The sequence below is a fragment of the Neofelis nebulosa genome, chromosome 12, assembly GCF_028018385.1.
Source record: "Neofelis nebulosa isolate mNeoNeb1 chromosome 12, mNeoNeb1.pri, whole genome shotgun sequence".
NCBI lineage: Eukaryota > Metazoa > Chordata > Mammalia > Carnivora > Felidae > Neofelis > Neofelis nebulosa.
This window is the reverse complement of record NC_080793.1, coordinates 81020738-81043965: the sequence shown is the minus strand read 5'-3', so window position 1 is coordinate 81043965 and position 23228 is coordinate 81020738. Positions and strand designations below refer to the sequence as shown.

Here is a 23228-nt window from a genome sequence, read left to right as displayed (position 1 = left end):
TAATCAGAGGATCGTTGTTTTAAGCCGTGAAGTTTTGTGGTGATTTGTTACATAGGAACAGATAACACAAATAGACCCTTTTTCAGAATACTCTTTCCAAATGCTTCAAATAAAATATGTAGGATTACAAAGGACTATTGAAATATGAAATACCCCAATAAATGATAATACATGTGCTTCTTTATTAAGATATTAGTGCTGGATATGATGACTACTCTAATTTCTAAGCGTTGATGAGCATAAGTGATATCTGGAGATAGTCTGCATAACAAAAGTTTTTGTCTGTAAAACAAAAATATGATATAAAAATATCTTACTTTTTTGATAACAAAGTCACAGGTACCTCTATTACTATCGTGACATGCTGGTTTTATTCATTATAGAAGGAAGTGCTCAATTTCAGTTACAGATGAGTGAAAATAAAGGAATCAAGGTATAATTTTTTTTCTCCAAGTTCATGGATTGCTTTCCTCCACCCCCACACCCATTGGGAACCATCAGCAGTGGGTGCTTGTGAGACTCTCAGGGACTATAAAACAGTCCTGTCTTTTTTGGATGGTGGAACGGAGGCTGTGACATCAAGTCCTTGCCAGAGATCATGTGACTCTTCGGTAGCAGTGTGTTTTCCCAAGCCACTGCTTGGCTCCTTTTCTCTACAGTTGTTTTGTCTTGCATTCCCCTTTCATGGATCTGTCTGTTTCTTTCTTTGTACCATGGCCCTTTCTTCTTCCGTGATCCCTCCTCATCATGGAATTAAATGGCGATCTTTAGTTTTTAATTTTTTTAAATGTTTATTCATTTTTGAGAGTGGGTGGGTGGGGAATACAGGATCTAAAGCAGGCTCAGTCCTGACAGCGTAGAACTCGATGCAGGGCTCAAACTCAGGAACTGTGAGATCACGCCCTGAGCCAAAGTCGGACACTTAACCGACTGAGCCACCAGCTGCCCCTCCAGACACTCCCATTTTTAGTATTGCTACTTATCCTGCCCTGCCCTTCTTGATGAAAACTTTCAGGGCAGAGAGAAAGGAGTAGGTAGTGAGCATCGATCATGTACCAGATCCAGTACATGTAAGATCCAGTAAAGTAGATGTCATTGACTTTGTTTTACAAAGAAGGAAATTGAAGTTCAGAAAGTTGGGTAAACGGTTCAGGGTCACGAGATTAGTAAATGGTAGAACTGAAACTTAGAGCCTTGGTATTTTTTAGCTTCAGAGACTCTGCTCTTCTTGTAACATAAACCTTATTCCACTTCACCCCAGGGTTGAAGCTTAGCCGCTTTTCATATGCTAAGTCCTAACATGTGTTCCTTTTCTGCAATAACCTGAAGCTAGCCTTGAGCCTTTATACATTGCTTTCTCATTTCCTGCTGAACCACGTTTGATGAATGTCTTTCTAAAAGTTATCTTCTCTTTTCTCATTCTTTATACTGACCTTATTTTTTGACCTAGATGCTGGGTGCACGAATCTATCCCCAGCTATTATTTCCCCCTTGAGCTTCAAATCCATATGCCCAAATGCCTAGTGCCATTTTCATAGGTGAATGCAACGGAAAATTCAATAAGCTGGACTCTCTCTTGGCCTTCCTCCCCACTGTATTTTCTACAGACCACCTCCGTCACTGTGGCAGATTCTGTGGAAGGGCTCTGTTGGAACATCTCTTCCAGCCTCTATTAAGTGGACTTCTCCAATGCAGAAGTTGGGCGATTCTTTCTCTTCTCTTCTACCACGAAATTTCCCAGGGTCCCAGGGTTCAGACCTACACTCATTCCTCAAGTGGTCTCATCCAGGTCAAAGGTATTTAATAACGTATTTTTGCTGATGAACCTCAAATTTCTGTCTCTCCAGCCAGACCTCTCTCTTGAGTTCAGACTTGCATATTTGACCGCATGTGAGCATCTCCATAGGGGTGTCTAATCAGCATCTCAAGCTTAATATATCCAGAAGAGAACATTGAGGTTCCTGCTGCCTATAAATGCTCACCTTCCACGTCGTAGATGACTTACCTTCTATCTCTTTCAGGTCTCCGCTTAGAGATGGCTTGCTCTACCCATCCTGTATAAAACAGAGCATGTAGGGGCGCCTGGGTGGCTCAGTCGGTTGAGCGGTAGAACTTCGGCTCAGGTCATGATCTCGTGGTCCGTGAGTTTGAGCCCCGCGTCGGGCTCTGTGCTGACAGCTCAGAGCCTGGAGCCTGTTTCAGATTCTGTGTCTCCCTCTCTCTGACCCTCCCCCGTTCATGCTCTGTCTCTCTCTGTCTCAAAAATAAATAAATGTTAAAAAAAATTAAAATAAATAAAATAAAATAAAATAAAATAGAGCATGTATCATCACCTTAACCCATCTAACTTTATTTCCATGGTATTTGCTTGACATCAAGTTATGAGACATTAGGTTATTTATTGCTTGTTCCACTACAACGTAAGATCCACTACAAGGTAAGCTGTCTAAAAGCAGGAACTTGTCCACTGGTGTATCCCTGGAACCTGGAAGGCTTCCTGCACTTACTAAGTGCAAGAAATACTTCTTCTTAGATGCCCCCTGCCACTTACCTATTGTAGGCACACCATCATCTCTCACCTGGCTTGCAGCAAAAGCCTAAATGCTCTCCTAGCCTCTAGTTCCGCTTATTTTCCAAACTGAAGCCACTTTGACTTTCCTAAAATGAAAAGCTGTTCATCCACTACCCTTAGGCTTTTCTGGGGGAGATTCTGTGTTCTTCAGGACTCTGGATCTCAAGCAACAGAAACCTCCAGTCTCCCAGCTGTTCTGGTTGATTCCCCACCGTTCAGATTTTGGCTTAGTCATACTTGCTTTGACAGCCTTTTGTGACCATCATTGGGGTGGGTACCTTCCTTTTGAACTCCATATATCATCCTGTAATTATTAATATTTCAGACCTACTATATTATATGACAAATGCCTATTTTTGTGATTTCTTCCCGCATACGGGAAGTAACTGCGTGAACATCTATAAATTACTCACTGATGTATCCTCATCACCTCCACTGTACCTGACATGTAGGAATTGCTCGGTAAATATTTATCAAATTAAAGAGTCCTCTGTGCTTCCCATTCCTACCGTCACTGACTACTAGTTCTTGCTGTCTCTTCTCTCTGCATAATCAGAGCTGTTACTCTACCTGGCCACTATGCTATTGCCCCAGGGCTCTGAAATCTACAGTGTGTCAATTTTTTTTTAATTTTTTTAAAATGTTTTTATTTATTTTTGAGACAGAGAGAGACAGAGCATGAGCAGAGAAGGGGCAGAGAGAGGGAGACACAGAATCTGAAGCAGGCTCCAGGCTCTGAGCTGTCAGCACAGAGCCCGATGTGGGGCTCGAACTCACACACTGCGAGAACATGACCTGAGCCCAAGTCGGACGCTCAACTGACTGAGCCACCCAGGCGCCCGGCAGTGTGTCAATTTTAAAAATGATTGTGCAATTAATCCAACAGCACATACATGTAGGATCACTGAGCTTAATACCTAGTTAGCAGGGGCGCCTGGGTGGCTCAGTCGGTTAAGCGTCCGACTTCAGCTCAGGTCACGATCTCGCGTGAGTCCGAGCCCCGCATCGGGCTCTGGGCTGATGGCTCAGAGCCTGGAGCCTGCTTCCGATTCTGTGTCTCCCTCTCTCTCTGCCCCTCCCCCGTTCATGCTCTGTCTCTCTCTGTCTCAAAAATAAATAAACATTAAAAAAAAAAATTAAAAAAAAATACCTAGTTAGCAAGAATTAGTTGAAACGGGAAACCACCAGATGGTAAGTATTATCAATAACACCAATATAGGAGCCAAGACATGAATTCCTAAGTTAATTTGAGGGCATATTTTGTGCTTGCCCTGGCACCAAAATTGCTAGCTATGGCTCTGTCTGGAAGTTCCTTTCTACACAATAATTTCTGATGGCAGATCTCTTGACTTTATTCACTGTCTGTGGGCACGAGAAGGTAGAAAATACACTCACACCACCAAGTTATGGGAAGGATAGATTATGGGGCTGCCTTTCTGGATCTGTCCTGTTAATTGGAGTGTTAGGATTTGAGGTGCCACCAAAAGAGGTTACAGCATGACTTACCAGTGGTGGTCTGCAAAGATCAATGAAATGCAAGATAGAAACGTGTCCACCAGCGAGTACAGCCATCTCTAGTGGCTTTAGTTCTAGGACCTTCAGAAATATGAGTTGGTGCCTTAGAGGGAGAATGTTTACTCTTCTGGACAATCAGTCAGTGCTGCAATGGCCCCCGATCTCCCCAAGGATGTGGGTGTTTCCCATGTCTCCAGCATTCAGTTTTAGCCAGAAAAGTATCAGCACATGGAGTCCTCTACTGAAGAAAATTAAAACAAACAAAAAAAGATGACTGCCTGTGGACATAGCGTGCAACATTCAGGGCTCCGGATTTTTCCCATTGTCATCTAATGAAATTTTTCTTTCTGTCCAAAGTCCTGAGTCAGACTCAGAGTTGCTTTGGAAACTCAAGAGGTCAGTCATCAACCATCCCATTTCCTTCTATTTCTTCACTCTTATGCTTCTTTCAGAGACCCCCAAGTCTTGTGTCTCATACAGCTGTGCCAAGGAGTCAATTGTATCATCATGCTGGCTCAGCTTCTTGTCTGCTTCTATGGCTCACCCGGGGCCTGGCATTTGTGATGGAGAGAAGATCACATAGTACATCACACCACAAGCCTCCCCCCCCGCCCGCCACCTATGAGCTATGGGGCCTCGGACCCCTCATCAGTATACTGGGGAAGACAGCAGTGGCCATCTCACTTATAAAGTGTTCTCACAGGAACTTCTGAAAATCTTGTAACTGAGTGCCAGCAGGACAAAACATCCTATCCCTCCTCTGCTAATGGAATAAATTCCGTCTCTTCCCTGCCACATCTTCCATATGCCGCCAGTTGATTGATTGCAAAGGCTTTTCTCATAAGTAAATTATGGGGCATTCACCACTGAAGCTTCTATTTCAGTTGCAGGAAAGAATGTTATTAACAAGGAAGCCAACCTCGTATTCAGAGGATCAAGCGAGGTCCTCAGATCCATTGACCCCTCAGTCTGATGTCTTGTAAACTGATAAAAATCAGGCTATCACTTTGTCTTTAGGTGTGAGGGATAAGCAAAGAATAAACTTTTATCTTGAATGGATAGAGGCTTGAGTGGGAGGTGTAGGCTGGAAAGATGTGATCACATGTCTATAGGCCATCTGTGTGTTTCAAGGGAAATCATGACTGAGAAATTGTTAGCATGAAAGGGACATAATAGGACACCGAGATACCTCTCTTGAAATCAGATTCATGTAAACCAAGTGTTGGGTGTGTAAACCTTGGGCGGAGGGGAGACACCATATCATCCTGTGCGTGATCAAATGTATTTGTTTCCCATGGCAAATACTATAACTATAACATCGTGTAAAAAGAAAGCAGATGTTCTGTAACTGTGTATAGTGTTGGATGTTAAGGTACATGTATGGTGGTGATCATTTTGTAATACACACAAATATCAAATAATTATGTTTCACACCTAAAATGAATATGTTACATGTCACTTATCTCTAAAATTTTTTTTAACAATTATTTATTATTGAGAGACCGAGAGACACAGAGTGTGAGCAGGGGAGGGGTAGGGAGAGGGGGAGACACAGAATCCGAAGCAGGCTCCAGGCTCTGAGCTGTCAGCACATAGCCCGACGAGGAGCTCAAACTCACCAACCGTGAGGTCATGACCTGAGCCGAAGTCGGTCACTTAACCAACTGAGCCACCCAGGCACCCCTCTAAAATTTTTTTAAGCAAATTTATCTTACCATTATGGGTGTTAGAGGTTGAAAATGTGTCTGCAGGGCTTTGTTTCTTCTGGAAACTCTAGAGGAGAATCTGTTGTCTTGACTTTTCCAGTTTCCAGAGGTTTCCCACATTCCTTGGCTTGTGACCCCTTTCTCCATGTTCAAAGCCAGCATGGAGCGTCTGCAAATCCCTCTCTGACCATCCTACTTCCCTGTTATAAAGACCCTTGTGATTGCATTGGGCCCACCCAGATAAATCCAGGAGAATCTAATCTCAAAATCTCTAAGCTCATCTACAAAGTCCCCTTTGCCATCATAACATAACATATTCCCAGCTTCCAGGGATTAGAATGTGGGCATCTCTGGAGAGGCATCGTTCAGCATACCACATCAAGGATGTGAAAATTATTTTTGTTCTATGTGACTTTTGGGTCATGTTGGCATGCAGGCAGTCAAGTGCTCCAGTGATGGTCACTGCTTGTCATGACTTCCATTTCTCCTTTAGGTTTCCTGGACTCCACTGTGCTACAGGAGTGCTGACCATGTAACCAGGGTCTGTCTCCTAGACCTTCAGCACCAGAGGAGTCAATGTCAAGTCATAAAGTATGGGGACTTGAAGGGATCTGAGAGATTATGTGATCCAATCCTTTTCATTTTGTATGTGAGGAGGATGAAGTACAGAGACTCCAAGGTGACCTGCCAAGGTCAATGCCCAGTTAGTGGCACAAAAAAAGGGTACCTGCTTCCTTCTTTTCTTCTCGTTACATCACTGGGATTTCAAGTTAAGTTTGGGAAGCTTTATGGAGCTAGTCACCGATTGTCTGAGCTTGTCATTTTTTTCCTCCTGTGACATTGGGTAAATAACATTATGTATAAAAAAACAACTAAAAGTCGTGTCTCCATGAAGTTCACCAATCTGTTTAACAATGTGGCTAATGTGTAAAGTGACAGAATAATGGCAAATGAACTTAAATCTTAGGATGAAGAAACTTTTTCCTTAGTTCATAAATATGGTCTAAATCCTTGGGCTTTTTTTTTTTTTTTATAAATTTTTAAAAAATGTTTATTTATTTTTGGGAGACAGAGACAGAGTGCAGGAGGGGCAGAGCATGAGGGAGACACAGAATCTGAAGCAGGCTCCAGGCTCTGAGCCGTCAGCACAGAGCCCGATGTGGGGCTGGAACCCACAAAGCGTGGGATCAGGACCTGGGCTGAAGTTGGACGCTCAACCGACTGAGCCACCCAGGTGCCCCCGCTGTTTTTTTTTACACTTCTTTTTCTTCAAAGGGTATAGAAGAGCATTTATTGATGGCCAGCTGTGTGTGAGATACTGCTTTAGGTTCTGAGGAAAAGACAACAAAGAAGGTTTTGTGGCGATTTATTATTTACCATTTGGATTTCTCAGACTCCTGAAAACACAGAGAAAAACAACTTTAACATTTTAAATGAAGTAACTTGGAGGCAGCTTAAGTAGAGCACTGAGTGAGAATAATTGAATACGTGGTACAATATGGAGGCCAAAGTATATTCACAGTCCTTTAACATTCCTTGTGGATGGGCACCTGTTCTTTGCTCAAAATGAATTGCTTCGCCTGCCAATGTTAGAAGAGCCAAAGCACGGAGACGTGGCTATGGTGTGGAAATCCAGCATTTGGACAGATCCAAATACGGACCGGAAAAATAAGTGTAGGCGCCCGGGTGGTTCAGTTGGTTAGGCGTGGGATGTTGGCTCAGGTCATAATCTCACAGTTCTTGAGTTCGAGCCCCGCATCTGGCTCCCTACTGACAGCTCAGAGCCGGGAGCCTGCTTTGGATTCTGTGTTTCCCTCTCTCTCTGCCCCTCCCCTGCTTGCACTCTGTCTCTCTCTCTCAGAAATAAATAAACATTAAAAAAAAAGAAAGAAAGAACGGAAAAATAATTGTCAACTCTCACACCTGCCAGAGCTCTTTGCATTTGGGTTCATAGATCTCACAGGCCTGGTTTTCTTATTTGTGACTTATTTTTCCTATGGAATTTGTTAAATCAGTTCCTCCTATGCCATAAATTACTCCCCCAAAACAAGGCAGTTTGCTTTGGAAGCCAAATGAACATTCTGAGGTCCCTTGGTATCTTGTGATACAATCCATTTGTAACTGTATTTCGGAATGCGGAAATATTTAAGGAAACCAGTAAACTAGAGACGATATGCATTATTTGCCTCAGGGAAATACGTTTTTACTTCTTTGTAGCTTTGAAGTCACCAGAAAGGGAACTGAGCAGAAAGAGGAGAGGAGAGACATAGTGTTGAAAAAGGATGTTTCTGGGAGAAGTTGGAGGTGGTGGGGAAGAAGGGGGGCACCTTGAAAACCAGAACTGGTTTTAGACCACAACTCGTATGACCTGCAGAGATAGGAGGTGTTTTGCAGAAGGTGGATTAATGGCAGCCTGTTGTCTTGTGATGACCAGATCAGACTCTGAGGCAGTTGATCAGTCAAACAACTTGGAAATGGGCCACTGGCTCAAAGATTGCACAAGGAATAAAGGCAACAGTGAGTAGAGAGAATTCCAGAAGGCTTTGTTACTCTCTTGAAGCATTCATCTTGGGTCTCTGTGCAACCTTGAATGGAATACCACTGAATTCCACCTGAGGGAAACAAAAGAGGTAGGGTTGGGGTGCCCGGCTGGCCCAGTCAGTACAACATGCAAATCTATCTTGGGGTTGTAAATCTATCATGGGGTTCAAGCCCCATGTGTGGGGGGGGGTAGGGGTAAGGAAATTCCTTGTGAAGTGCAACCTACCTGACTTAGATGCTTCAAACTAACAGGTTAAAAAAAAAAAAAGTAACAGGGTTCCTGGGTGGCTCAGTCGGTTAAGCATCTGACTTCGGATCAGGTCATGATCTCAGGGTTTGTGGGTCTGAGCCCTGCTTTGGGCTCTCTGCTGTCAGCACAGGGTGCACTTCAGATCCTCTGTTCCCCTCTCTCTGTGCCTCTCCCGTGGGCTCTCTTTCTCTCTCAAAAATAAACAAACAAACAAACAAAAGAAACAAAGACAAAGCAAAACTTCTAGGTTTATGAAGATACGTTTTGTCTTTAAGAACTCCCACCTAAATGTATTCTAGTTAGCTACATTGCAATACAGTAGCTTTCAAATTTGAAAGCAAAATAGCTCTCAATTTCAGATGATAAAACCCATGCAATTGCCACTGACTTGTAAAACTTTCTGAAGTGTTAGCTTCCATTATCATTCCCCAGCTTAACCCAGGTCATGAGTTATTCAAAGGGCTTAATCCACAGAAGGATCATTTGGATGTGTAAGTGCTTCTCAGAAAGGGAAGTGTGTCCTTGACTTCGTTTAATTTTCACCCTGATTTTGGAAGTAATGCATGTTCACTGCACAAAATGTGAAAAATAAACACAAGTGCAAAATAAGGGATAGTGTTGTCCTGTAATCCTGCCCAGCCTCCCCCCCCCACCCCCACCGCCTTCCACGTGTATGAAGGGAGAACACGAAGGAGCAGTTCCCCAAAGGCAGCCAAACGTGTGATGGTTGGAAACTTCTCAAAACAGTAGTCACTCGACCAGGGGCAATTTGGCCTCCCACCCCCTGGACAGTAGATAATGCCCAGAAACATTTTTGTTGTTACAACTTGGAAGATCTTACTTGCATGGAGTGACATGCTAAACCTCCTACGGTCCATAATATAGCCCTGCATAACAATGAACTATCCTGCCAAAGTGTTAATAGTGTCAAGGGTGAGAAACCCTGTTAATAAAGCTCTCAAAGTGTTCCAGTTCTATTTGTTTCACGACAAAATTTGCGAGTTAGGAAACTGCTATGCCCACGACACTGGAGTCAGACTAGGTCCTTGACCGGTCAAGAGCCCTTGTCAATATTTTGACACATCAGCCTCCAGACTCATGTGCAGAGACCTTTGGCACTTGTTCTGAAGTTCAGCTGCCTTGATGAGTGAGTATGTGTCCACATTTTGAAAGACAAGAGCAATCACCGGGAGCCAGCATCTCATGGCTCCAGGGTCCCTGGCACCTCTCCCCTTCTAGAAGGAAGGGGCTCTGACCGGCAGAGGCATGAGCCAGAGGGAACACGGGGCTTAGAGAGTGGACTGAATAAGCACAAATAACCCTCTTAATACCAAAACCCATCACGTGGGACCCCCAAGTTCTCTTCCCCTCTCCCAACTAACTTTGATCTCTAACTTTTTCTTTTCTCCTTCCAACTCCATAGAGGAATTTAGAGTTTTGCCTTGTGGAGATGTTTATTCACGGTTGGTATTCCATGCCTACTGTTCTGCAACTGCCTTTCTTTGCTCAAGAATGTCTTAGAGATTGTTCCCATGTTAACAAAGGGATCTAGTTCATGTAAGTGTTGCATAGCATTCCATAGCCTGAATATACATCTCAGTTTGTTTATTTGTTTGTTTATTGAGAGAGACAGTACCCAATCTGGGGAGAGGAGCAGAGGGAAAGGGAGAGCGAATCCTAAGCAGGTTCCACACCCAAGGCAGAGCTCGACACAGGGCTTGATTCCACAACGCTGAGATCATGGCCTGAGCTGAAATCAAGAGTCTGATGTTCAACCAACTGAACCACCCAGGCATCCTTGCATCATAGTTTGAAGTACACTTCGTCCATAGATAAACATTTAGGTCATTTCCATTACTTTACAATTAAATATAATATTGAGGGATAACCTTGATAATCATTCTTTTTTGTGTTACATGTGAATATTTTGCTGCAGTAGATATCAAGAAATACAATTGCTTTGTAGAAGGCTGTGTTCATTTAAAATTTCAATGGAAATTCCCAAATTGTCTAAAAAATTGCTAACCTAATCTAAATTATCACTGGAATCTTTTTTTCTGTTATTTATATTCCAACTATTTTCATCCAGTTTATTCTTTATCTTTAAAATTTGGGGGTTGTCGTTCATCTTATAGGTCTTAAAATATTGAAGTATTCAAATTTATCTTTCATTTCCTTTACAACGTAGGTCTTTTGGATGTTCAAGAGGCCTCCTCTCTTTCAGTCTTCTTCGGTATTTTCTTCTAATGTTGTCATCGTTTGGACGTTTGCACTTACCCTTTAGCCTCTGCAGACGAGGCTGGCTTCCTAGGCATGTCACCTGTGCACTTGTACAGGCTCTGTGCTTAGGAGGGCCCTGCGAACTATTACTAATTTTTTGTGAGGATGTGAGTGGTGTGAATGAGGCAGTATAGACATTCACTTGAATTTGAATCTTGCCTCCATTACTCATCAGCTGTGTGACACCATGCACATGTCTTAATCTTCCAATGCCTCAGATTTCTCATCTTTAAAATGGGGGTAGTGACAAGATCAAGCCCATGTCATTGTTTTGTTGGTATAATGTCATCCAGGTTAAGGCCCTTAGGACAGCATCTGGCACATAGTAAATGTTTACTGATGTTTGCTTTTATATAAAGATTTTTTCCTGTCGTCATTTTCATATATATATATTTTTAAGTGTCAAGACTTACCTTTCACGTGAATCTCTTTTACGCAGTACTGACCAGGTTTTGTTTTGCAGGTTCCAAGATCCAAAAGACATCCATGGAAGGGGATTGAGAGGTTGCATAATCTACAAATCACACCTCCAGCACCTCCAGGTACAGAAGATAAATAACTAACTAAATAAATAAATAAATAAAGGCAAAACAGAAGTGACGACCAGAAAAGAAAAAAAAAAAAAAAAGAAAAGACAAAGGGAGAGGGAAAAAAAATGTGATTTTCAACTGGAAAAGGTAAGCAACAATTAAAAAAAGAATTCTAAAAACTCCTATAAATTAAAATTATTTTTATTTCGAGAGTGGGAGAAATTTCAAAGCATATGCTACATTCATGCAATTGGAAGCACCCTGAACAGATACTAATTAGAAATGAGGCCAGGTGGTCTAAACAATTTAGTTGGGAAAAATTTACTCGACTCCTCGGCACCTAATTAAATCAAACCAGTTATTTAGCCAGAAATTTGAATTTCAGCCATATAGTCACTATTAGGCGGCCCCCAGTTCAATGTCTATGTATTGTAGGTTCTCTGTGACTGTGTATTGCTTGATTAATGTTTACATACAGGTTATCTCCAGCATTCAAATCCAGCGGCTTAAAATGTTATTTATTTTGATTACATAGAAATGGCCCAGAGATTCTCAAACTTAGTCAGCATAAGCAAGATTGGAAGCTAGCTATTATCTAGAGGACTGGCTTCCAAATTTGACTGTGCATCTCATTTATGTAAACAGTTAAAATACAATAAACACAAATTCCCAGAGCCCCTATAGACCTGTATTAGAATATATAGGAAGTGAGGCTCAGAAATCTGTATTGTAGATATGCAGAAACAGTGGAGGGCATGTGATTGGGACATAGATGTCCAGACCAGTGTTTCAGGACCACTAGTTCCATTGAATTCAGGCAGCGCCTTTATAATAATTTCTACAGGGAGCCTTGGCTAGTGATGGAGAGCTCATCACCATTAAAAACACCTCAGCCTGTTAAAAGATTCTTCTAAAATTGAGTCCAAATCTGCCTCAGTGTGCATAGTTTTCATCTTTTAACATAGGAAGATCATTGCCACGTCACTCTTATTCACTGATGACCCGAAGGAAGAGTTTATTAGACAGTTTGCACTTTGCATTTTTTCCATCTCCCTCTGCCATTTTCAGGGTTAGAAAAGATCACTTTTAAGAGAAAATAGTCGGCTGATGAGGCTAATTAACCTCTGTTGACTATTCTCATCTCAAGACACTTTGGAAATTTCACAGTTGGTTCTCTCTCTGAGCGAGGCAGACTTTCAATCCATAATCAACAATCCATCAACAAATATTTTCTTAAGAACTAAGCTTATGCCAAGGACCCTGCTAGGCAATTTACATGCATTAGCTCCATCATTGTTCACAGTAGGCCTTCGAAGCCAGTACTAAACTGCTCAAGTCTCACATGAAAGAAGACTAAATCTCAAGATTTTAAGTAGCTCGTACAAGTGGCAGAGACAGGAGTTTAAAAAAGGCTGTTGGAGGGTGCCTGGGGGGCTCAGTCAGTTACGCGTCTGACTTCGGCTCAGGTCATGATCTCACAGTTCGTGGGTTTGATCCCTGCATTGGGCTCTGTGCTGAGGGCTCAGAGCCTGAAGCCTGCTTCGGATTCTGTGTCTCCCTCTCTTTCTGCCCCTTCCCCACTCACGCTCCGTCTCTCAAAAATAAACATTGAAAAAAATGTAAAAAATAAAAAAATAAAAAGGTCTGTTGGAATCTCAAGCCCTTGTTCTAAGCAAGCACCCCATGTCCCTAGAGCTGCCTGCCTTTTTTGTATCCCAAACGTCCTGATCTTGCCCTCTTCTTTCTGGATGTTTTGATTCTTAGTAGATTCTGAGTCAGTTGCCTGCCCAGAATACTAGGGCTGCTTGGATCTTTAAGTCATGCCTGAGATAACTTTCCTCCTGCACTTGTGACCTCTGAGTCTCACCCCTTGCTCTTCGAGATCACTGCCTGGCTCAGAACTGTGGTGCCAGGGGCTCCTCCGTGGTGGACAGCTCTTTCTCTGCCTTGCCAGAGACCCATGGACTGTTTTCCTGGGGGAGTTCTGCTCTGGCTTCTTTCCCTCCCTTTCACATAGTCCCTCCTCCTCCTAATCCCCCCACCCAGCATCCATATCTTCTTCCTAAAACCTTGGCTCTGACGTTATTTACAGCTGAAGATGAAACCTTAGCTTTTAGGCTTTTTTGTTGACTGTATCTGTTCATTTGCTTGAGTAATTATAAATATGTTCTCAGATCCCATGTCCTTTATTCCAGTGTCCTTTTTATCTGAAAATTTATTGTTGGTTTTATTAACATTAGCACATAAATATATGTCTTTGACAACTAAATTTACAGCTTTGGGTTAAATGTAAAATGAATAGTTTCCTTAATGATTAATTCTGAAGTATGCTATACTATTTTATGACTTTATTTATTAACAGGAAACATCCAATAGATTACATTATTTATATAAACTATATAAATACAATCACATAATATATGACATATATAAATAGTATATAAATATATATTATATAAATAAATAAAATAAATTTATTTAAATTTATTTAAAATATATAAATATATATTATATATAAATTTTTATAATGTAAATTTATATCTAAATTATATATAAATTTAAGTTATATATATAAAATATAAATGTATATATTTATACTTTATATAATATATAAAGTTCTAGAGTATATATGCTTTATATATATTTATATATTATGTATACTTTATATATTATATATACTTTATATATTTTTATATATTATACATATGCTTTATATATATTTATATATTATACATATACTTTATATATTTATATAAATAAATAAATTATATAACTTAAAAACATAAGTGTATTTTACATAAATATATATTATATATTAAATTACATACATAAATATATATATTCATATTTATACTTTATATAGTATGTAAAGTTCTAGAGTATATATACTTTATATATGTTTATATGTATTATACATACTTTATATTATATATATTTTATACTTTATATATATTTATATATTATACATATACTTTATATATATTTATATAAATAAATAAATTACAAAATTAAAAAATGTAAGTATATTATATAAATATAAATATATATTAAATTACATACATATATAAATGTAAATATATATTTATATTTATATAATATATAAAGTTCTAGAGTATATATACTTTATATATTTGTATGTATTATATATACTTTATATTTATATAAAGTATATAATTTAAAAATATGAATATAGATTATATAAATATAAATATATTATATTATTATACATAAATAATCTATAATACAAATTATATAAATATAATTACATAATATGTAATATATTATATGTAATTATTTTTATAATTATATTATTGCTTATATTATTATAGCATCCATATGATTATTTAAAGGTATATTCTAAATAATATCTAGTTATTTAAATATATATTATAATCATGATGATAGTGATATTTTTTATTTTAATTTTTTTAGTGTTTATTTTTATTTTTGAGAGTTAGGGAGAGAGAAAGAGAATGCGAGCTGGGGAGGGGCAGAGAGAGAGGCAGACACAGAATGAGAAGCAGGTTCCAAGCTGTCAGCCAGAGCCCGATGCTGGGCTTGAACTCATGAACGGTGAGATCACGACCTGGGCTGAAGTCGGACCTTTAACCTACTGAGCCACCCGAGTGCCCCAGCAATGATCCTTTTAAATAACCACTCCTTACCTCCTGGCACCCATTACTTCAAGGTTTCTATTCATGCAGAATTTTCTTCTTTTATCCTCACAACTTCCCTGTGTATCTGGCAAAATTAACATGGTCCCCTCCGTAAATCATTTTTCATGGTATGCAAGACACTGGGTATGTTCTCATGTGGTCTTTCACCTATTCATATGCTCCTGTCCACATTTTTTACAAGAGACTAGTATAAGGACGTAAAATGCAAGAGAGATATTAGCTGACCAAGCACTTTAGGCATTTCAGTTGGTGACCCCAGTATTTGCTCCTCATGGTCTCCAAGTCTCAATCTTAGAATTTTATCTCTGGGATGTCTCCCTACTGACATGTGGTCTCCAGACCAACAGCACCAGCATCACTTAGAGGCTTGTTGGAAGTGCAAACTCAGGCCCCACCCCAACCTGCATTTTGGCGAGATTCCCAGGTGACTCATTCATCCATTAAATCTTGTTGACTTTAAAAGAACCCTGGGTACAGCATAGAGCAATTGTCTTCGTTATCATCTTACCGCTTTACTAGAGGGAGAATCCCCATGATGGTGCTTGAACGTACCTGTTGGGAGGTATTACCTTCATACATATCTAAATAATTTGAGGAGACCTAGGAATTCTGTAAAAGGAATTGGAAGTGCCCTATTATCTCCTTTATTGGTTCTTTTATAAATGAAGGAAGATGGTGAAGAGCACATTTAACAGGCAAAGTGCTAGAAGGCCCGTGTCTATGCTTCCAGCTTCCAGCCTCCTTTGGTTAGCTCCAGCCTAGTGATAACTATAACAACATGGGGCCGGCATCTAGCAGTGCAGTTTTCTCATCTATAAAATGGGAAATAACAGGACTTAACTCATAGGTTGTCGTGAGGGTTCAATGAATTAATACAAATGAGATGTTTAAACCAGTTCCTGGCATATCATAAATGCTCAATAAGTGTTAGCTCTAGCTGTTTAAAAGTGCTTCCTCAGGCCTTGCTATAAGCACCTTAATTACCTTATTTAAGGTCATCTTCCACTGATATTGTAATTCTGCAGTCTCTTAGATAATTTTCCCTCTTTTTGATTTATGCTTTCTTAATGACTTACCATCCAAGAGGCAGAGTAAGGTAAAAACATCACTGAAGACAATCCTCATTCTTTGATTTCTAGCCAAAAAAAGAAAATGGAAGGAAAGATACATCCCACATTAAATCTTTCCTGGGGAGGAAGTAATAAAGTTACACATTTATGTTAGCTATTATAAAAAGGGAAATAACTAGCTGAGTTTTATTTTCTTCATTAAGACATGAAAGAGGGAAACTAAGGTAACTGTCTTTATCAAAAACTCACCATAAAACTTCTAGTTCCAGAATATTTTAAGTTTAGCTGTCTTTTTTATTACCAAATACCATTCCCTCCCTTACTATCTTTCCTGAAATATAATTGCTTACAACAAAAACAAAAAAATGAAATGAGATTGATAATGTATAGAGAATAATACCCTGTTAAAAATCCTTCTAACTATTAGCCTAAAGGAAAATATTTATGTATGCGTTCTCATAAACTAATGCTTTCACTGCACATGATCATATTTATAAGGTAAAACATTACATGATAGTTAACAATAGTTAATACTTCTTAAAATTATGGGAAAGAAATAGATTGGCTAAAAAATAGCATTTTTTGACCTTTTCATTTATGACCTACCTGCTTTCTTGAAGGTTTTTGGGGAATTTTCCTAGGTTTGAATTTTTTTAGAGGTTAATGACGAGTAAAATTTCTGACGTAATGAAGTCCGTTGTAACTGAAACCAACAAGGCAAGTTCCTGATCTACTACATTCCAAACAGTTTAAACAGTAAAAATCATCCAAGTCCAAGGAAATAGACAGGAACTTTTTCACTTGAGCACGCCTATGTCTACAGAACTTAAGTTCCTTACTCATAAAATCAATACAAGACTAAGTCAACACTTAAACTGATTAACTTTAAATTTGGCTAAAGATTTTTATGTTTACTATGCTATATATTAGTTCAGATGTACAGAGCCTTCTGGGCATATATTTCTTCATTATATAAATTAGTTGGTTTTGATTTAAAAAAAAATACCATATAATCTTTATAGCAGAACTTAGTTGGTGTATTCAGAAAGCCATTTGATTTTAAAAAATAATGTTTATTTCTAAATGAATATTTAGTTCCAAATTAATGCATTCTTTTTGAAACAAAATACCAAGAATAGTAACATTCCACTTGACCACGTTCCCACCAAACCCCGCGGCTTCCCCAAATGTAACCACATTATCAATATGTTGGATATCTTTTTTTTAAAGCTTTTTATTTAAACTCACGTTCGTTAACACACAGTGTTATATTCGTTTCTGACGTACAATACAGTGCTTCAACACTCCCACACGTCACCTGGTGCTCATCGCAAGTGCACTCCTTAATCCCTATCATGTATTTCACCTATCCCTCTCCCTTCTGGTAACCATCAGTTTGTACTCTATATTTAAGAGTCTATTTTCTTGGGGCACTTGGGTGGCTCAGTCGGTTGAGCATCCATCTGACTTGGGCTCGGGTCATGATCTCCTGATTTGTGAGTTCAAACCCCCATTGGGCTCACTGCTGTCAGTGCAGAGATCGCTTCGGGTACTCTGTCTCTCTTTCTCTCAAAAATTAAATAAACATAAAAAAATAAATAAAAATTCTTGAACCTTGTCTTTAAAAAAGAAGAGTCTATTTTCTTGGTCTGCCTCTCCTTTTTTCCTGTTTGTTCATTTGTTTTGTTTCTTAAATTCTACATATGAGTGAAATCCTGTGGTATTTTATTTTTTTAAATAATCTCTATACCCAACATGGGGCTCAAAATTGCAATCTGGAGATCAAGAGTCCTACACTCTACCGAATGAGCCAGCCAGATGCGATATATATTTTTAAAGGTTCTATGGGGTGCATGGGTTATTTCAGCATCTGACTCTTGGTTTTGGCTGAGGTCAAGATCTCAGGGTTGTGGTATTGAGCCCCATGTTGGGCTCTATGCTGAGTGTGGAGTCTGCTTAAGATCCTCTCTTTCCCTCTGCCTCTCCTCCACTTGCACTCTCTCTCCCTCTAAAAAACAAAACAAAACAAAGCAAAACCAAAACCAAAACCGAAACAAAAAAGGTTCTGTAATGTTTAACCATATGGATTTACTATAATTTATTTAATAATTTTCACAGATTGGGTATTTCTCATATTTTTGTTCATGTTTGAATATCTCTCTAGGATAAATTTATAGAAATGGAATTACTAGGACCAAGACATAAACCTTATTTAAAGCTTTTGACACACATTAGCAAATTTTTTTTATTTTATTTTATTTTATTTTTTATTTTTACTTTTTTTTAATTTTTTAATTTTTTAATTTATTTTTGAGACAGAGAGAGACAGAGCATGAATGGGGGAGGGTCAGAGAGAGAGGGAGACACAGAATCGGAAGCAGGCTCCAGGCTCTGAGCCATCAGCCCAGAGCCTGACGCGGGGCTCGAACTCACGGACCGCGAGATCGTGACCTGAGCTAAAGTCGGACACTCAACCGACTGAGCCACCCAGGCGCCCCAGCAAATTTTTTTTTAAAAAAATACCAATTTAGACCAATGTGTGGCATATTCATTTTCAAATCCCCAGTGCTTAGCTAGCACTTTGCCTACACTATAATAAGCTCTCAGTGGATGCTGCTTATTTTTTTCTTTTCCTCCTGGACATTTTCCTTTTGCTTACGTATCTTTATTACAAGCTCGTCTTTGGCTCTGATGGTGCATTGGCAGGCAGTTATTTCCTTGAATCAAGATGACATTATCTGATTAGTCAGTCCTCAAAGCTATGTTTATATAGGTATAACCTCTTAGGTAGTAATCATGAGACTATTTTCCTTGATATACAGTATCTATACCTTCTTTCCTTTAATGAGAATTTGTCTTTCATGTTCTTTCTAATTGATATCTGTAGGAAATCGGTTTTGGTGAAAGCAAAGAGTTCAGTATGGATTGTGGGGTCCTGAAAGTGGCCCCTGGGTGTCTTGGAGCTCAGGGATGGAAATTTCTATCTGAGATGCTCAAGGAAAGGTGACTGGATATAAAATAATGATACTCAAGTAAATCGCAGTAGATAACTATATGATTGCATTGAGCATATGAAGTTCAAGAAGGGGCAACACAAATGTATAGCGACTGAAGATAAAATAGTGGTTAACTCTGGGAAGGCAGGCTGAACTGAGAAGGAGCACGAGAACACTTCTTTGGGTGAAATGAAATGTTCTATATTCAATCGGAATGGTGGACATGTGTTTACACAAATGTAAAATGTTATCGAGCCGTACATCTTGCATTTGTGCATTTTAATGAAAAATACCTTCAGGGGTTTATGTGTTTTCACTTCCCTTCTTATAGGGACAAGTCAGTGGGAAAGTTTGCAAGTACCCCCATGTGAATTAGGAATTTACTAAATTGTAAGTTAGCGGAGTGATGTTATTTATTCAAAAGGTATTTATTCATGTCTACTATATTCCAGATGTGTTGGTTTCCATTAATAAGATCATTCTGGTAGAAGAGTGAAAGTTAGGTTGGCAAAAGTGATACTGGAAGCAGGGAGAAAGCTAGGAAGATGTTACACTAGTTCAGTTAAGAGACGATAAAACCTGGAACTAGAGCAGAAGCAGAAGGGATGGGAAAGAGGAAATGAACGAGAGACATGCTAAGGGCTGTGTGTACAGTCTCTTAACCTACTGGTCTGTGTGTGAGGGAACAGCTTAGTTCTAACCTTTCTACTTTAGCACATCACTCAACACCGTGTTAAGCAACGATCTCTTTATATTCTTCCTCACCACGTTGCGAGCCCTTGAGCAAAGAAATGCCGTCTCGGTATCTCCAGCTTGTGGCAGGATGCCTGGCACATAGCAGGTGCTTGGTAAATGTGTGCCAATTAATGGAATATCTTTTTATTTTTCAATTTTTTTACTATTGAAGTGTAGTGGACATGCAATGTTATATTAGTTTCAGGCATATAACATAGTGATTTGGCAGTTCTATATATTACTCAGTCCTCACCACAATAAGTGTAGTTGCCATTCGTCACATACACAGATATTATAGTATTAGTGACACTGTACTTTACATCTCTGTGATTCATTTATTTTCTAAGTGGAAGTTTGTACCTCTTAATCTCCTTCACCTACCCATTCCCCCACCTACCTCCTCTCTGGCAACGACTAGTTTGTCCTGTATATTTAAGTGTCTGTTTGGTTTTCTTTTGTTTGTTTGTTCAGTTTTTTTACTTTTTTAGATTCCACATACAAGTGAAATCATGTGGTATTTGTTTTTGCTGGTCTGACTTATTTCACTTAGCATAATGCCTTCTAGGTTCATCCATATTGTCACAAATGGCAATGTCTCATTCTTTTTTTAGGGCTGGGTAATATTCCTTTGTGTGTGTGTGTGTGTGTGTGTGTGAGTGAGTGTGTGTGTGTGTGTGTGTACACATTTTCTTATCCATTTATCTATCAGTGGACATTTGGGTTACTTTTACATCTTGTCTATCATAAATAATGCTTCAAGAAACATAGGGGTACTGTGGCCCTTGGTGGCTCCGTCAGTTGAGTGTCTGATTTGTGATTTCAGCTCAGGTCATGATCTCATCGTTTGTAAGATCGAGCCCCACATTGGGCTCTGTGCTGACAGCACGGAGCCTGCTTGGGATTGTCTCTCCCCCAGTCTCTCTGCCCCTCCGCCACTCTCTCTCAAAATAAATAAACATTAAAAAAATAAACATAGGGGTGCATATATCTTTTTCAGATTAATGTATTCATTTTCTTTGGGTAAATGCCTAACAGTAGAATTTCTGGATCATATGGTATTTCTGTTTTTAATTTTGTGAGGTACCTCCATACTGTTTTCCTTAGTGGTTGTACCATTTTATAGTCCCACTACCAATGCACAGGAGTTCTATTTTCTACATATGCTCACCAACACTTGTTATTTCTTGTATTTTTGGTACTAGCCATTCTGACTGGTATGAGACAATATCTCATTGTGGTTTTGATTTGCATTTCCCCGACAATTAGTGATGCTGAGAATCTTTCCATGTGTCTGTTGCCCATCTGGATGTCTTCTTTGGAAAAATGTCTATACTCATCCTCTGCCCATGTTTGAAGTGGATTGTTTGGTCTTTGGGGGTTCAGTTGTATAAGTTCTTTATATATTTTGGAGATTAACCTTGTCTCAGGCATATACTTTGCAAAAATCTTCTCCCATTCAGTATGTTTCCTTTTTGTTTTGTTGATGGTTTTCTTTGCTAGGTAAAACCTTTTCGTTTGGGAAATGAGATATCTTTGGCAGCAGGAAGATCAGGGGAAAGAATGCAGGAGTAGTGGAAGGTCAAAAGGCTGTGAGAGGTGTAAGTGGCAAGGATGAGCAATGAGATTGGATCTTCTTGGGCTGGTATGGGCTGAAGTTCCACGTGGTGTTTAAGGTCTAAGGGCACGAGCAAACCCTAGTTTTTTCTAAGGGTTGTTTTGCTATCTTTTTAGATAGTTCTCCCCTGATACTTAGAAGGAAGAATTTGCTGGCCTCTAGGATGTCACCTTCTGAATGAAATCCTAGAATTTAAGCTAGCTGGGAGTCCAGGGTCTTTAAAGTTGGATAGGCTGAAACACCACGGGAGAGCTCTCTCTAAGCAAATCAGGACAGGATTGTCTGCCTCCCTGGATGGTCACCTCTGTGATAATACAAAGACTTCGCATGATCTTAAGTAATTCACTTCATCCTGGGCCTTAATTTTCTCCACTCTGTTATGAAGGGGCTTGATTATAATATTCTGTAGTTCTCTCAGCTCATAAACTTGGTAGCTTTATTTCAGTCCTCCAGTTGTTTGTGAGCAGAAGGAGGAACTCTAAGCCTGCAGCTTAGACAAAACATCCTTAGTAGAAGCAAATGATATTTTATACTCTACAAACCTTGATTTCTTACCTACAGTAAGAGGAGTGTGTATGACGTAAACGGGCTGGTGCCTGTCCTGTGGACACAGGACCACTAGTGAGTCACATTTTGGATGCTTCCCTGTTTTCTGGTATATACTGTGATGAGGAAAAATGTGAAGGGGCATCATTTTAGCTTTATGCTGAGGAGGATAAGAGCAGGACTCAAAAGTGCTCTAATACTTACGGTAAGAGGAGTGATTTAATTGTGGAGCCCATGTAATCCCATTCTCTGCTGAGGACTAATGCTGAATTATATTGCAATGGAGCTAGAAAACACTGCCAGCCACCTGCAGCATCCAGAGGTGGAATATTCTTTCCTCTTTCTTGTTTTGGTTTAAAAGTCAACTACTCTTGGGACGCCTGGGTGGCTCAATGAGTTAAACGTCTGACTTTAGCTCAGGTCATGATCTCACGGCTTGTGAGTTCGAGCCCCGCATCAGGCTCTGTGCTGACAGCTCAGAGCCTGGAGCCTGCTTTGGATTCTGCGTCCCTCTTTCGCTCTGCCCCTCCTCTGCTCATGCTCTCTCTCTCTCTCTCTCTCTCTCTCTCTCTCTCTCTCTCTCTTTCTCTCTCAAGAATAAATAAACGTTAAAATAATTTTTTAAAAAGTCTACTGTACTTTTTAAGTGGCTTTGACTTATTTAGCTTAGACAGAAGTTGCTAATTTATCATTTCTCCACCCTTAGTCCTATAAATGATGTTTTGAATAAAAAGTGTTGCATGGTCAGATAAGTTTGGAAAAAAATGTATATGATGCTGTATTATAGAAAACTTAAATATACTTTGCACTGGCAGAACTTCTGAGAATTACTGAGTTGTTTTAACCTGATCTTGCCTGAATTCATTTGACCAGTCAGCTATTTTTCCTTTCAGTGTTTCTTGATATCTTTGACAGGAGGTTGGGATCTGAAGAGTGTCTCACTAGTAACCATAATCACCATAAAGATAATAATTGCTTGCAATTCTTTCTCACCCCACATTCCACAAAGCATGGGACCATAATTAACCTTTAAAAAGCCTTCTGATATTAAGGATAGGAAACATTTGTATTCTCATTTGGGGAGATTCAGGGTCAAGAGGTTATAAGAGTTCCTTAACATGACACAATGAATAGATGGAGATCTGGGACAAAAAACACCAAAATGTCCTCATTATTCACGAGGCTGCTAGTCTGA

General features: G+C 39.4%; 2 protein-coding genes across 3 annotated transcripts in view; one reads left to right on the top strand and one right to left on the bottom strand.

Annotated features, from left to right (window-relative positions):
* The window catches only part of C12H9orf85 (chromosome 12 C9orf85 homolog), a 128548-nt gene extending 117109 nt beyond the window's left edge, over positions 1-11439 (top strand). The window contains exon 4 of the transcript XR_009251828.1: positions 11328-11439. The gene's annotated coding sequence lies outside the window, so the exon portion shown is untranslated. The remainder of the gene's footprint in view (positions 1-11327) is intronic.
* Positions 7968-16874, bottom strand: C12H9orf57 (chromosome 12 C9orf57 homolog). Of its 2 annotated transcripts, none has more exons than XM_058695705.1 (4): positions 16748-16874; positions 16148-16206; positions 11278-11400; positions 7968-8405 (listed from the first exon to the last, which is right to left on the bottom strand). In XM_058695705.1, the coding sequence occupies exons 2-4, from the start codon at positions 16194-16196 to the stop codon at positions 8281-8283; spliced, it is 297 nt and encodes a 98-aa protein (XP_058551688.1). In that variant the 5' UTR covers positions 16197-16206; positions 16748-16874; the 3' UTR covers positions 7968-8280. The 2 variants fall into 2 exon arrangements, with proteins under 2 accessions (XP_058551688.1, XP_058551687.1); XM_058695704.1 differs by having other exon boundaries at positions 11278-11427; positions 16748-16873.
* Between the last annotated feature and the right edge of the window lie 6354 nt (positions 16875-23228).